Source organism: Epinephelus fuscoguttatus, linkage group LG17 (assembly GCF_011397635.1).
Source record: "Epinephelus fuscoguttatus linkage group LG17, E.fuscoguttatus.final_Chr_v1".
Lineage (NCBI taxonomy): Eukaryota > Metazoa > Chordata > Actinopteri > Perciformes > Serranidae > Epinephelus > Epinephelus fuscoguttatus.
In genome coordinates, this window is record NC_064768.1 from 31,094,486 (window position 1) to 31,108,585 (window position 14,100).

Consider the following 14,100-nt stretch of genomic DNA (forward strand, 5'->3'; position numbering starts at 1 on the left):
TTGCGCACTCCCAGTTACACCACCACTGAGTTAAAACAAAACAGGAGAAACCTCCACAAACTGAGCAGGATTATTTCCAAGACGTCCAACCAACCCCCCCATCCGCCTTTCTCATACACACTTAAGCACACATACACATGGATGCCCTGGCAGCAGCCCCAGCCCCTCTGTATTAATAAAGAGCTGTTTGCTCAATCAGTGCGCTGTGGCAGGGAGGAGGGGGGTGGAGGGGGGGAGGGGTCTGCACCTGCTGTTCAAGCACCTCTCTCATTACAGCAGATTTTCACATCCACTTTCACTACACTCACACAACTTTCAGCATGCATACACACATTTAATCTGTGTTAACACCAATTTCAAATCGGTCAGCTCCAAATCTGATCTATTTATGTACCTACACTTCTGCTCTTCAGTCTGTCTTGCAGCCAGTGTGGGACTGGCGATTCCAATCTGGGCTTTCTAAAAACAGCTAAATTCCTGTGAAATCTGTCGCCCTCACCAGCAGCGCAAGAAGGAGACGGCAAAAGCAGCAGCACAAGCGCTATCTTCTCAACTGTGTGCATTGATAAAATCTCTGTCACATGAAGGACGGGGAATAAAAAGCCTGAATGTAGAGGATTAAAGCTTCATTTAAATGTAACTTTAGTTATACCTCACACAAACATGAGAGATATGCCATTTCCTTCATGTATACCATGCTAACCTAAACACCATGTGCCACAGGGACTTAGTGGGAGGATAAGGTTGTCAAGGCAACATGAAAAATGACATTTTTTAATTAACCACCGCTGATGGCTGATGAAGGGTCTCATACACATGAGCACATATTCAATCTAATGTATATCAGATTAGCCTGCAATCTTGTGTGTCCACTCAGGAGTGAGATTAAGTGCAACGTTTGGGGTTTCATAGAAAAACTTTAGATTGATGATGAAGGTGGAGGAGAAATGATGTTTAACATCCAAAGCAGATTTGCAGCTAATGTTTTACACAGATCAATTAGCATGTTTTCTCAGTCCAAAAATACCATGCATGTCTTTAACTGGATTGTAACAGTGGGTGGCAGCAGTAAACCAATGTTTTGAACAAGCAAAAATGAAACAAGAAGAAGCAAATCCTTTTAAATGTTTGTCAAAAATCCAGCTATTAAAATGCACCAATTAGAATGCACATAAGTAGATAGAGCCGCACATGTTCTGGATATCATATGTGTCCCACCCATGTGTGCCTTACTTAGTTCAAGACAGAAGACTGAGGAGTGTTTGCAGCTGCAGGTGCATCAAACCATGAAGATGAAAAATAAATAAATCTCACACACACATAACTGCTTGACTGCAGCAGCCATTCACACCCATGGAGTCAGGATGTAAGGATTTGCGGGATACAAACAGTAGCGAGGAGAATCATATGGGTGGGATTTCTAGGTCACAAACATGAAGCAGAATATATGGGTAGCGGCAGCCTTTGGAAAAAAAAATGTTCTAGATCTATGACAGCATAGCTGAAGTCACTGAGGGAACTTACAGAATGACACACAGCAAAGAATTGGTGATATTTAATCCATCAAAACTTTGAGATGTGGGGTTACTTGCTTTGGCAAAGACTCCACAGGCATCGACACAGACTCCATAAGGACAGAGTTTGCATAGCTGTGTTGTGTGCGCATGTACAATGTGTGCGTGTGTCGTTTTCTGATGATTATATCAAGTTTGTGAACTGTGTTTGCCATCTCACGGCCACATTTCCCAAAAGTGTTTGCACATTTGTAAATGTAAATAAATGATAAATCCATCACAGGAAATGACACGCTGGGGAAGCACTTGCAGCTAAGCTTAAGGACGCTACAGGTATTTTAAGTGAAAGATTTCTGTGATAGAAATCCAGACAGAAAAAAAGACATACAGTCTTCCCTCAGGAGACCATTTGGTCACAGTGGTTTCTATAACCGAGTGGACAGCTCACTCACCCAGTCTCTGGAGACCAAATTGGCCAAAGCCTTTTCCTCTGACAAATCCCTGGTACACAAAGGAGTTGGATGAAGAGATGTAGGACACCTAGGGAGAGAGAGGAACGGAAGACAGACACTTAATGTGTCACATCCAGGCTTTACAAAGGAGAGAATCATCAAAGTGTCAGCAGCTGGTGCACACAGAAAATGAAATATCATGTCAAAGGAGCTGAGAGGCGCTCTTATAGCTGACATTTAATATGACGTTTTTCTGCTCAGGAGCACAAACGTAAACACACTCACACACACACAAGCATGTTACACAAGAGGAATACTCCACTTTGCGCAACATACTTGTGCGTAAACACTCAAGTGCTTTGAGGCTTGTGAAATATGCACATAAAAAAACCCACACAGTGGCGCACACACACACACACACACACACACACACACACTGTGACCTGCTTTTTTAATTATATCTGGAGTGGGTGTGCATTAGAGGTGCCTGCGGTTGGGGGATAATGTGGGAGAGAGGAGTGGAGGGGGTCTGTCGAGTCCTGATTACCAGGCAATGATTTAACTGACATTTTAATTAAAGAGAAAACTCTTGGTGGGCCCTCCATCTCCCCAGAGTGACAAGGTTAGTGTGTACGTGTGCTCGTGCATATTTCACGGTAAAGGTGTGTGTGTGTGTCTGCATGTGTGTGAGTGTGATGTTACATATTTGCAGGTATAAAGGGAGCTGCTGACCCTGGATCTGAACTTACATGTCCATCCAGGGCCCAGTTGTCTATTTTGAACTTGTTGACAAAGATCTCCACAGGGCCTCTGATCTGGTGGACCTGTAGCAGCAGCTGAGCTTCCTCCTTCTTGTATGTACCTGCAAGGGGAAAAAAAAGGTTGACAGTTATTTGGAGCAACAATTCCACTGAGACTAAGTGAAAAGGATCATGTGATATAGATATCTGACACAAGCAGCCTTTTTTGTTATCTGTAACAGAAAGTCTTACAGCAGTCTTGCTTCAAACTCAAATACAAGAATAATTTCAGCTGCAAAATAAGCAAAGAAATTCCAGAGAACATGTAGATTGGGTTCATTTATTAGTAACGTCCATAGACTAAATGCAAAGATGGACAATGCCCGATACAGCCACTACCACGTTTCTCTAGTGTCGTTATTGGAGCCACAGCCTGCACAGTAGTGAAGTGGAGCCATGGTATCGAGTTCCCTCCCATACACCTGTCCAAGCCAATGACGAGCAACAGTGAAACATACAGCTGTCAATCATGACTTTTTATAGCATCAAATAACTAATTAAAACAAATTATGTCAGACTAGTGAACACTTGAACATGCATTAGCATGATAAGAGCAACCCAGAATGACAGAAACCATTTTGGGAAAATTAATTTGACTTGTACTTGAATGGTTTAGTTCAGCCCATGTCCCATCTGCTGACACTGAGGGGGCGGGGTTTACGACCTCCACTACAACTACGACGTTTCGGCTTCACTTGTGGGGAGCTGTCATTGCATTTTACCTTGTGGCGTCCCCATGTTTGCTAACTTCAGTAGCACTTTGCTAATAACTATCACAAGAGACAACTAAGGACTAACCTTGTGGACTTACAAGGCAAAATAAAAAGGATGATGAATGATGCCAAGTGACCAAAACTGTATAATAAATATACTTCATTTAATTAGTTTATTTACTAAATGAAGCAGCATGTCATCCAGTGCAACAGTGTGACTCACTGATTTGTTTTTAAGAGTTGTTGGACAAGGGTGGGGCTCTGTGGCACAGAGGAATGACATATGTCTACACAGGGAATCCTTGTGAGTAGGATCCATCCCTTGTGGTTTTGGTCTTCACATCCCCATTTACACAACTATAGAGTATAATGAGACATCCTTTAAATATAAAAATCTGATCTGAAACCATTGCTGTATTCATAAAATAAATTTTGGGGGGGACTTTGATGTGAAGATTTGTACTGACTGACCTTACAGTAATGCAATGTAATTTGTATATTGTATGAACGCAAGAATTATCTAGAAGTCTGATCCAGCCATGTTACTTTCACTGTAGAATGTGGCAATTTGTAGCTGCAGAAAATAATTTTTACTGCAGTGTGATAAAGATTGATAGCACCCAGGTACAGAGGAGTGAAGTGTCCAAGCCGTTACGGATGCAAATTTGTGTCTTAATGATCACAGCTGCACGGTGATTATGCCACAGGGAGGGAAAAAAATAAAATGTCTGCTGTTCAGTAACGGCAGCAATGATCTACTCCATGCAGGGACCACACTGTTTTCTTGTTCTTGTCTTCACCGGAATTTATCTGACACTGTCTGTTTGGATAAAACCCAACACAGTGGGTCTCTGGTATAATGAAGTCATGCGTGAATGTGTGAGAGTTTTTTTTTCAAGGTCTTGACCAGTGACTTCTGCTACTGGTGTACCAACCGGCCAGTTTGAGTTCCACTCCGCTGTGATCGATGAGTGTCCCGTTGACCCGGTTGCTGACAGGTTCAAAGGCAGTGATGCTGAGCATGGCCGGCTGCTTCTTCCCCAGATACTCATAGGATCCCCTCCAGAGAGAGTTTTTAGCGAATACACCACCAGGGACTGACGGGCAAAAAGTTGAGATAGGTGTAGAAAAGAAAAGTAGAGATGAGTTTTTGTCAACAGAAAAAGTACCATGTGCCAGGTGACCTCAGTGGTTTGAAAACCATCAAGATGAGGAGCGGATCAAGGATCAAGGTCTCTGGGAGCATAAATGGTAAACATTATAACAAAACACTAAGTCACAAGTAAGTTATTAACTAAATAATTAGAAAAGGTGAGCTGTGCGGTGTGCAGTCAACAATAAAATCGAGGAGGAGATAACCAGTGAAGTCAGAATATAACTGTATGTGTTAACATTACATAGCCTACACTGCTACATGTAGCAGCACGCTAACATCAGGGAAACATTTGATTGTGGTTGCTGATGTTGCTAATTTCTCCCTTATTTTAGATCATGTTACTGCTGGAGCATGTCAACTTGTGTTTAGAAGATTTTTATTGGTGATTTTTAATGTTAGAAAATGCCGCTGTATACTGTCATTCTCTGACTGCAAGTGCAATGCTACAGTTAGCTACATGCTAATGTCGGGGAAACTAGTAATTTTGGTTGCCGATGTTGTTAATTTCTTGACCAATATTCCTGCTGGAAAATGTCTGGATGCGTTTATCATCCCTCAGGTGCAATAATGGTACAGAGATACCAAGATGCGGAACATCTCAAACACTGACCAATCAGAGCAGACTGGGCTTTTTCGGGAGGGGGGCTTAAAGAAACAGGTGCCTAACTGGAGCATCTCAGACAGAGGGTGTACACAGGTGTACCAGCATAGACAGTATTAGGAATATAAATTGTTTTTTGATGATTAAAGCATGTTAAGATGTTCTGGTAGAAACTCAAAATACAAGTGTGTAACTCAAACGAGCAGAGTAGTTCACCTTTAAACTTTTTTTTTTTTTTTTTTTTTGGATAAGGGTCCCCATCCACTATACAGAAGTAAACTCTGAACCATCTTCAGATTCCCACTGAGAATCATAAACAAACCAAATACAGACATTTTAAATAAATTAATGAAAGCATCTTAAAATACAAGAAGAACCTGTCCTACCTGGTAATTTGGAGGGTGGCTCCTGCACTGTCCCCACTGGGCTCTTACCACTTGGGCGATTATCAGCTGAAGAGCACAACAAATCAGAATTAAGTGTAAAAAATAATTTTTTCCATTAAACAGGTACAGTGTACGCCTCAGGATGTGGAAAAGAAGAAACAATTTCCTCTTTTAACTGCCCTAGGGGTGATTGCAATAGGTGGATGTCACTATCAGCACTTCCTACCAAGCTCCACGACTAATAACCACTGTGGCGGACAGAGTGAGGGCTGCCTGCGACAGGACTTGACTCATGCGTCAAAGAGCAGCCCGGATGTCCCTGCGGGGCTAAGGCTAAGTCAGAGACACAGTTTCACTGCTTCAAGGGAAGCACTTTAATAATGCCTTACTGCTCACGGGGGGCCGCAGGACTACACCACAGTAGTAAACATACACCCACACAGGCAAACAGAGCAAAGAGGGCTTTACACGCAACTACAAACAAAGACAGGTATACTGATGGTAGTTTATGAGCACAAACAACACCTCGGATAAATGTACACAGACACAAACACATGCACACACACACTCTCCCACAGCCTTGTACTTTATATGCTGCCAGTCTTTTGAGCTTCCCTTCCATCACTGCGCCCACAGGCACTGTTAATATCCTGTATGTGCTAAGGCCAGTCCTCTTTCTTTCCTTCACTCTTAATGGCATGGCCTTAAAAATACCCATCACCCTCTATATTTCAGCAACGGCTCGGCATGGAATCCATCACTCGCCTGTCCCCCTCTAGTATGTCTTTCTCTTAAAGCTATTAACATTCGTCTACCCTAGATAATTGTGTGTCGATGACTATTTTTTTCCTATATGTATTTAGGCCAATGCTTGGGGGTGTCTTAATGGCACTCTATTTGTCTGCTAGACCTTGTTAACACTGCCTCACCATTTATAAGAGGTACTTCTGCTAACCTAATCAATGGGATGCATTGGCCTAATCAGGTTCTGCACCCTTGTTAATGTTTTAAAGCTTGTGTGTGCGTTTGAGTGTGTGTGTGTGTAATTCCATGCTGTGTAATTGTGTGATGGATGGACCATCCTACCCTGGCATGTGTCTGAGAATAAGCAAGTGTTAACACAGCTATTCATCAACATTAGCTGAATCCCCAATTTCCCAACCCGAGTCACCGCTGGATCCCGCGTCGCTACACACCCCAGTGGTTTCAACAGAGACTGCTAATGGAAATTGTGCATTACAAATATGAGGTGAAGTGTTTTAAGTGTTTAATATATTATGTGTGTGTCCCTGGGAAAGTGGATGGCCATGTGCACACAGCTGTAGACTTTAGGGGTTTGGTGAATATATCAATGTGCGTGTTTGTGCCTGTGTGCATGTTTGTGTTCCAAGACCAGCAGGTCACCTATGTGTTGGCATTTACTCTAGTCATGTAAAGCCCCTTTCACACATGCACTGCCAACCTGAGATTATCTAGACATTACCCACAGGAGAGGTACCTGAGGATGCAAATACCCAAATAAGTTGGATCGGACATGAAATAGACTTTACCCTGCGAACAGAGCAGGTAATTTTCTAGACAATCCACAAGCCAGTGAATGGGTCGATGACGCTTCTATTTTGCAGCTTACGCAAAACGGAAGAAAGCAAACATCTGAGTGTGAAGATGGCAACAAAATTGTCTAACTAGAGAGATGACAAAACTCTGGAACCTCTGTCAGTGAGGGCCAAAGCTGAAATCACTGGACAAAGTCAAGGAAAAGCAAGAGACTTGGTTGGCTATGTGTATGGTGTAATCCATGTCCTGCCTCCTGCACACTCTACCCAAGCACCACCCCTCGCCTAAATCAAAGGGAGTATTTCCAATAGGTGAGCATGCTTCTTACACATATAATCTCCTGTTGTGTGATAGATGTGTGAAAAGGAAACTCTGGACAATGTCTGGACCTAATTCTACAGACACTGTCCAAAGTTCATGTGAGAAGATTGCAGAAATTTAGCAGCTCCAGCAAAAAAGGTGCATGTGTGTGTCACTGTATTTACAAATTTAATATCAGGTAATTCTCCATGTTCTCTTATGGATGTTTTGTAACCACGTTTATACCTGCACAGAGAGGAGGTTTCCCTGTCCAGCTCCCATCCGATCTGCAGGTCCTATGCTCTGATCCTCCAGCCAAGTAGAAGCCAGGCTGACATGTATAGATCAGCGTGTAGCCAAGGGATGGCAGTTCAATGGCTCTCACATCAGACTGGGCTGGCAGCTCGGGCTGGCTGCAGTGGTGGGCTGGAGGAGGAGAAGGAGAGAAGGATTAAAGAGGGCAAAGAAGAAGCAAGTGAGAGACACGGTTAAAGTTGGGGTGAGGAGATGAACGGGGAGAGGGATAAGAGAAGCAAGAGATAAGAAAGAAAATGTGTATATGGTGGAGGAGAGAAAGTAAAAATGAGAGCCAAGGCGGAGGTGTGGGGTCAAGACAGAATATATGGCACATGTGGGCGTCAGACTTGCTCAAACTTGCTCAAGGTTAAGTTTTCCACTTAACAATACATATGTTTTTGCAATATTCCAAGAGTATGTACTCACCAATGCACTCAGGTTGAAAACCACTCCAAGTGAGGTTGGGCAGACAAGTGCGAGAAATGGAGCCCTGCAGTAGGTAGCCCTTTCTACAGCTGAAGAACACAGTGCTGCTGATCTGTAGGAGGACGCAGGGGAGTGTGTAAAGATGTGGAGTGGACAATGAGCACACATGTTCACAAAAATGGGCAGGTTTTGCAGAAAGAATAGGCCGTGTGATTTAATCAAGCTGTTAAAATCAATTGTTTTGGGGGTTGTTAGTCCAAAGATCGTCCAAACATCGCCTTTGTTGTTAAACACATTTCTCTGTTAGTTTTTAAATTTAACAGTAATTTGTTATTGACTTATTATGGCTTAGGAAGGAATGTTAATATTGTTATATGTAATATTTTTGTCCATTATGAAAAGGATCCTTTTCAAGAGAGAACCGTCAACATTTCATTACTTTAGTTTTGTATCTCTGTCTATTGCTGTGCGGACACAACTCTCGAATAACTCAATAAAGAATAACTTCACAAAAGAGCCCAGATGACGATCACAACATAAACATGCTTTATGGTATCAAAAGAAAGATGGTCTGAGCTGAGTGGTGCTGTATTTTCTTGTAACATCAATATTGAGGCATTGATTCAACCTTGAAGTTCACATGGTGGCAAAATGTAAGGTACAGTAATAAAGAAATAAATACACATTAGAGAACGTAGATTGGGAAAAAACAAACAAACAAAAAAAAACTTTCAGGTTTTAATGAAAGGTTACGAATGATTTTTCCGTTCAATACATGAATTTAATTTCCTGTGTGACCATATATTCACACCTGGTAGCCTTGGCTGTTGTTCTGGTTTCCAAAGAGAGGAGTGCCAGGGTCTCCACAGGTAGTGTGAGTGGGATCTGAAACACACACACACACACACACACACACACACACACACACACACACACACACACATCAATTCTGTGAGAACTACTTGATGTGAAACACTGACTGTTGGAGTGAAGGCCGTATATAACTGTAAGCAGAGAACAATATGCACAAACACACACACACAAATCCTTCAGTCTTTTATTAGTTATCTGAACCTATTCTCAAGTGCCACGCAGAGCAGCTTGTAATACAATGACAGACATCCTTATCAGTCCACACACACTGTTAATCAGTGAACAAACAATTTGTAAGTATGTGTTTCTGAACATAAACTCATACGTCTCACTAATCTTTTAGAAATACTTTGCCCACGAAATGACAATTAGTATGCATTGAATTCAGTTATAAAAAATAGTTTTCTTTGTTTTCATCAAAAATGCAAACATTCTTGATGAACTGAATTAAAGATGGCTGCCTTTAACAACAACAAAACTCTATCAAAACATCCTTTACAGAATCTCACACAACTTGTGCAGTATAATCCGAGTCATATTTATGCAGTTGTATGCTCAGTACTTCTCAAACACGCATCTTTTGTTAAAAGGTTTCAATATTAAACACTTCTGCACAGTCAAATGCATGGACAATACACAATGAATCAACTCTAATGTCAAATGCGTGTGTGCGTGTGTTTGGGAAGTACTGAGTATAAGAATAAATGAAACTTGGATTATACAGCACGAGTAATGTGAGCGTTCATAAATGGATATTTGGATATGGTTCCCCTGTTGTTAAATGTCAACCCCATTTACGTTTCATTAAGAATATTTGCCTTTTTTGGAATCTTCATTCACTGTGGAGGTATGTGAGGAAAACAACTTCAAAGTATGACTTTAAAAGTAACCCGCTGAGTCATATTCTCTCACAAATTCGCCCCCATCATTGTATCTTAGTTCAAGAGGCTAAAGGCCAGTGCCAAAAGTTAAATGTCTCATCTGTGAAAATGGATGAAACTTTTCATTTACAAGAGGTTTCTATCAGTCTCAGGGCAGCTTGTGTCAAATCTAGAAGTTGAACAGAAGGCCGTAAGAGGCCGATCTCTCCAGTGAATTTATAGCCACTAAAAGGTGCTGCAAAATATGATGTAAAGCGATGTCAGTGGCAGCTTCATACTGTAAATGAACAACACAGGTTCTAGTTCTACTTGATTACATCTCACTAAATCTTAGTTTAACCTTTCCCACATGACAGGCACTGTGGTTTTTCAACAGTTGCTACACAAAGTGGCTGATAAATGATGCACAGGCAGGGGAGTTAATGGTGACTTTTGGCTAAAATGAATTACTGTTTACACTAACTGTTATTAGGTCAAAGGATTGGCATATGAGCATATTTTACAGCATTTCAAATACCAATGTGGACCCAAGGGCTGGAACAATACATTTTACTTTATTCCCAATTTGTTTCTGACCACAGTGTGATTTCCTTGAGTGCTTCTAACTACAGCATCCAAATTTATACCTTGTGACTCAAATGGTATTACTCTTCCTTGTTTAAGAAAGTTTATTGCTTAGGGGATGTTTATTACTGCAGCGATGAATTTGTGATGACACAGGGACAAAACAAAAGCACAGTGTTTGATCCTGGGGCCCGTTTCTTAAAAAATATTCTGCAAGCACTGCTTTCATGCAGGTTGCAACGTCATGTTACACAAACGTTTGTCACTTGCTTGCAGGTTAAGTTTTGCTCATGCTTGGGTCACAAGTGTGGTGTTTGCTTTAATAAGTTAAACATGTTAAAAATAACAGGAGAGGAATGGCTCTCATGTTGCAAATCACAGCTTGCACATTGCAAATTTGGTGAAACGGCCCCTGGTGTAGTCTTGCATTGCCACCTACAGCACACTTTCTCTGCATTATGTGTACAACCACGCTTATTCTGAAATAGGTGAAAGAACTGTTCTGGGTTGGTTTAATTAATTACACCAATCAGAGTGAAAAAACAGAATCAATATAGCTTGTTAGCTAGGTCAAATGGTTTTCTGCATACATTATTCCTTAATTGCAAATAGCATTTGGGACTGCAGGGGAGAACACGAGACAGCACACAGTAAGCCTGCCAATAGGAGGCTTCTCTCACACTGATAGCAGTGTTACAGCTCTATGGAAAAATAAAGACATACAGTACTCAATGTTCTGTGCTCTGGTTATAGAACAAGGCCACGGGGCAGCAAACCACAGCCAACTACCACCATACGCCACACACATGTATGTCTTTGCTTTGATTATTACATCAAGTGCTGTCGGAAGCTTGGCAGTGCTTAGAACCAGCTGTAAGCTTCGGCTAAAGCCAGCACAAAGGTGTCATCACCAATAGCCCTTAGATAGGAATTGTGCAAATTTGCAGGAAAGCCCAATCAGTCTTCTTTCAGCATTGGCAGTATAAACCAAAATCAGCGAGTACAGCAAAATGCTGCCTACCTACTTTTGTTTATACAGAATGTGCCTTTTTCGGGGCAATGGGGGGCGTGAGCAAGTAACAAAACGTGCAGCTCAGCGTGTGACGTAAACAGTGACGTGGGAGGGAAGCCACGGCTGGTCAGTCCTTCGGCGATTCTCTCGTAAGTCGGCCTGTCCTTCACCGTTCCCGTCATCAGACGGTTAATGGCCTCTTCGTTTGCGAGGACAAGGAGGGCGCGCAATTCCTTGTCTCCCCAGCTGCTTATCTTTACAGTGTCTGTCAAGTTTGCGTTTCCCTCTTGCTACTAGCTGCTTGCAAATTCCTGCGATCAGCTGTTTCCTGTTTATCCACCGCTAGTGGGTTGAACATGCAGCGTCATCAACAGCCCCTCCCCGTGGCGGAAGGCCGCCTTGGTCTTTTTAAACCAAAAAGGTTCCACCAATATGTCTAACCTACGAGGTGGAAAATTGGGCTCCTCGGATCAACTCGCCAATCCGGCTCTGTGTGTCTAAACGCTCGCAGCTTGCCGGCAAAACATTTCCCGAAAATCTGGCAGTGTAAAAGGGGCTAATGATTGCCTTGAATTTCTTGTATTTATCACACTGATTCTATTTATTGTCTCACACTGATGGACTTTTTATGTATTGTGTTTTTTATGGGATGTTTTTGCTGTTCTTACTTTGTTTTTTGTCTACCTGCCCAGGGATAACAGATGCAAATTAGCTGCTAGCTAACTTTGGCACAATTACTTTTAATTGTGTGCTGCTGCGGCAAAACTAAACAACAAAATAAAGAAAGTATTCTAACATATTTAATATGTCAGACAATGCCATAAATGGAGGAATGAAGCTTACCTATGCAAGAGGGTTGTGTGCCACTCCAGGTGCCGTCGTATTGACAATATCTCCTGGTAGAGCCCACCAGGACGAGGGGAGGGTAACAGGAGAAGGAGACAGAGGACAGATAGGTGAATCCTCGGTCCTCCCTCCTCCCCTGAGCTGGCATCCCTGGGTCTCCACAGAAAACAGCTGCAAAGATAAAGGAGGAGGGAGGACAGAGAGAAACAGGGGGATGTCAAGTGACCTACTAATCATGTTGTGTTTCATTCAATATTTCCCAAAAGGGGTAACGCAAGGGACGTACAGAAGTGCATACTTGGGTGGGAGAAATATCAGAAATGACATGTAACGTAATTAGGCATTCCAGCGTGGTGCCACTTACGGAAGCACTGGGGTTTCTCTCCACTCCAGTTGCCGTTGCCCTGACATGTTAACACAGTGGGCAGGGACAACTGGTAACCTTGGTTGCAAGAGTAGCTGATGCTGGAGCCCCAGGTGAAGTCTGTGCCGACTACCTGTCCATTAGGGATGACAGGTGGCGGACCGCATACGATCGCTGCAAGGAGACAAGGAGACATTGCAGGGCTTAATGGATTCTGTATGTGATGATTTCCAGATTTCTTTTTGCCATTGTATTCAAGTAAGTATCAAGTATAGTTTTTTCGTCATTCGCTCTAGCCTTCCATAATCACCCCTTCCTTTGCTGTAGCCTATGCCATCATCTACATTTATCTCATCACTGTATTGTCATTCACATAATCCTACACGACTTTACCTTTACACTGGGGTTTGGTGCCATTCCAGGTGCGGTCCTTGGTGCAGATAAGAGCTGAGGCGCGGTCAGCATCCATGGTGAAACCAGGAGAACACTGGAAACTCACTGTGTGGTTGTAGGTGAAATCGTTGCCCAACCTCACCCCGTTGGCTGGCACTCCAGGGTCACCACAGTTGATAACTGCAGAAACGAGAAATAACATAAAGACGTAAGAACTCATGAAAATTGGTGATATAACTCAAGAATAAAGACAAGCATAGTGTAACACATGAGGAAGTTTGTTTGGATCAGACAACATAAAAAATAAAATCCAAAGGAAGATTGATACAGCTCGCTATTTCATCACATCTAAGTCATGTTATACAATTATTTACTTTGTTTGACATTTGATTGTACTCGTTAAAGCAGGAGATCAATGTCACATAGTTAGGATGTAATACAAGCAAGTAAACAAACTATTTAACATGCATACTGAATGGAGCCTCAGAGTTAATGAACTGTTTTATGCACTTGACACAAGCAGTTCACCTCACAAACAAAACCTAACAATCTAAAAAGCAACACAGATGATGTGTCTTCATAGATAATTAGCGCTTCATTCATTAACGGACGACCACTTTTGGATGATTTATTTATTATATGTATGTGCTTAAAAATATTACTTCTATCACCATCACTGATAGTGTAACTTCATGTGTTTTATCTGAAAGAACTGTCCTTGTGCTTTGATTATCTCCAGTTCAGAGCTTTTAGGGGTGCAGAGAGACAGAATCTTGTGATGGGTATCCCTCTACAGTTGCTCCCCAAAGCCCTGAAATGAACCACATTTCTCCTTGATTATACTTTTACATCCTGTGGGGAAAATAGTGTGATGGAGTAACAACAGTGAGAATTTCACTGTGTGACTCAGCAGCGTCGATGCTCAGCTCTGCTGCAAATATCTGAGATAGAGGAAGCCAGGGCAC

The 14,100-nt window shown here is 42.2% G+C and overlaps 1 protein-coding gene across 1 annotated transcript in view; it reads right to left on the bottom strand.

The window, feature by feature from the left end:
• Positions 1–14,100, bottom strand: part of csmd2 (CUB and Sushi multiple domains 2) — a 291,890-nt gene that overhangs the window by 8,353 nt on the left and 269,437 nt on the right. The window contains exons 60-69 of the mRNA XM_049602272.1: positions 13,136–13,315; positions 12,743–12,916; positions 12,376–12,549; positions 9,014–9,087; positions 8,203–8,314; positions 7,726–7,905; positions 5,623–5,688; positions 4,415–4,576; positions 2,716–2,828; positions 1,967–2,054 (exon numbers count right to left, since the gene is read on the bottom strand). Of these exons, the coding sequence (XP_049458229.1) occupies positions 1,967–2,054; positions 2,716–2,828; positions 4,415–4,576; positions 5,623–5,688; positions 7,726–7,905; positions 8,203–8,314; positions 9,014–9,087; positions 12,376–12,549; positions 12,743–12,916; positions 13,136–13,315 (1,323 nt within the window). The remainder of the gene's footprint in view (positions 1–1,966; positions 2,055–2,715; positions 2,829–4,414; positions 4,577–5,622; positions 5,689–7,725; positions 7,906–8,202; positions 8,315–9,013; positions 9,088–12,375; positions 12,550–12,742; positions 12,917–13,135; positions 13,316–14,100) is intronic.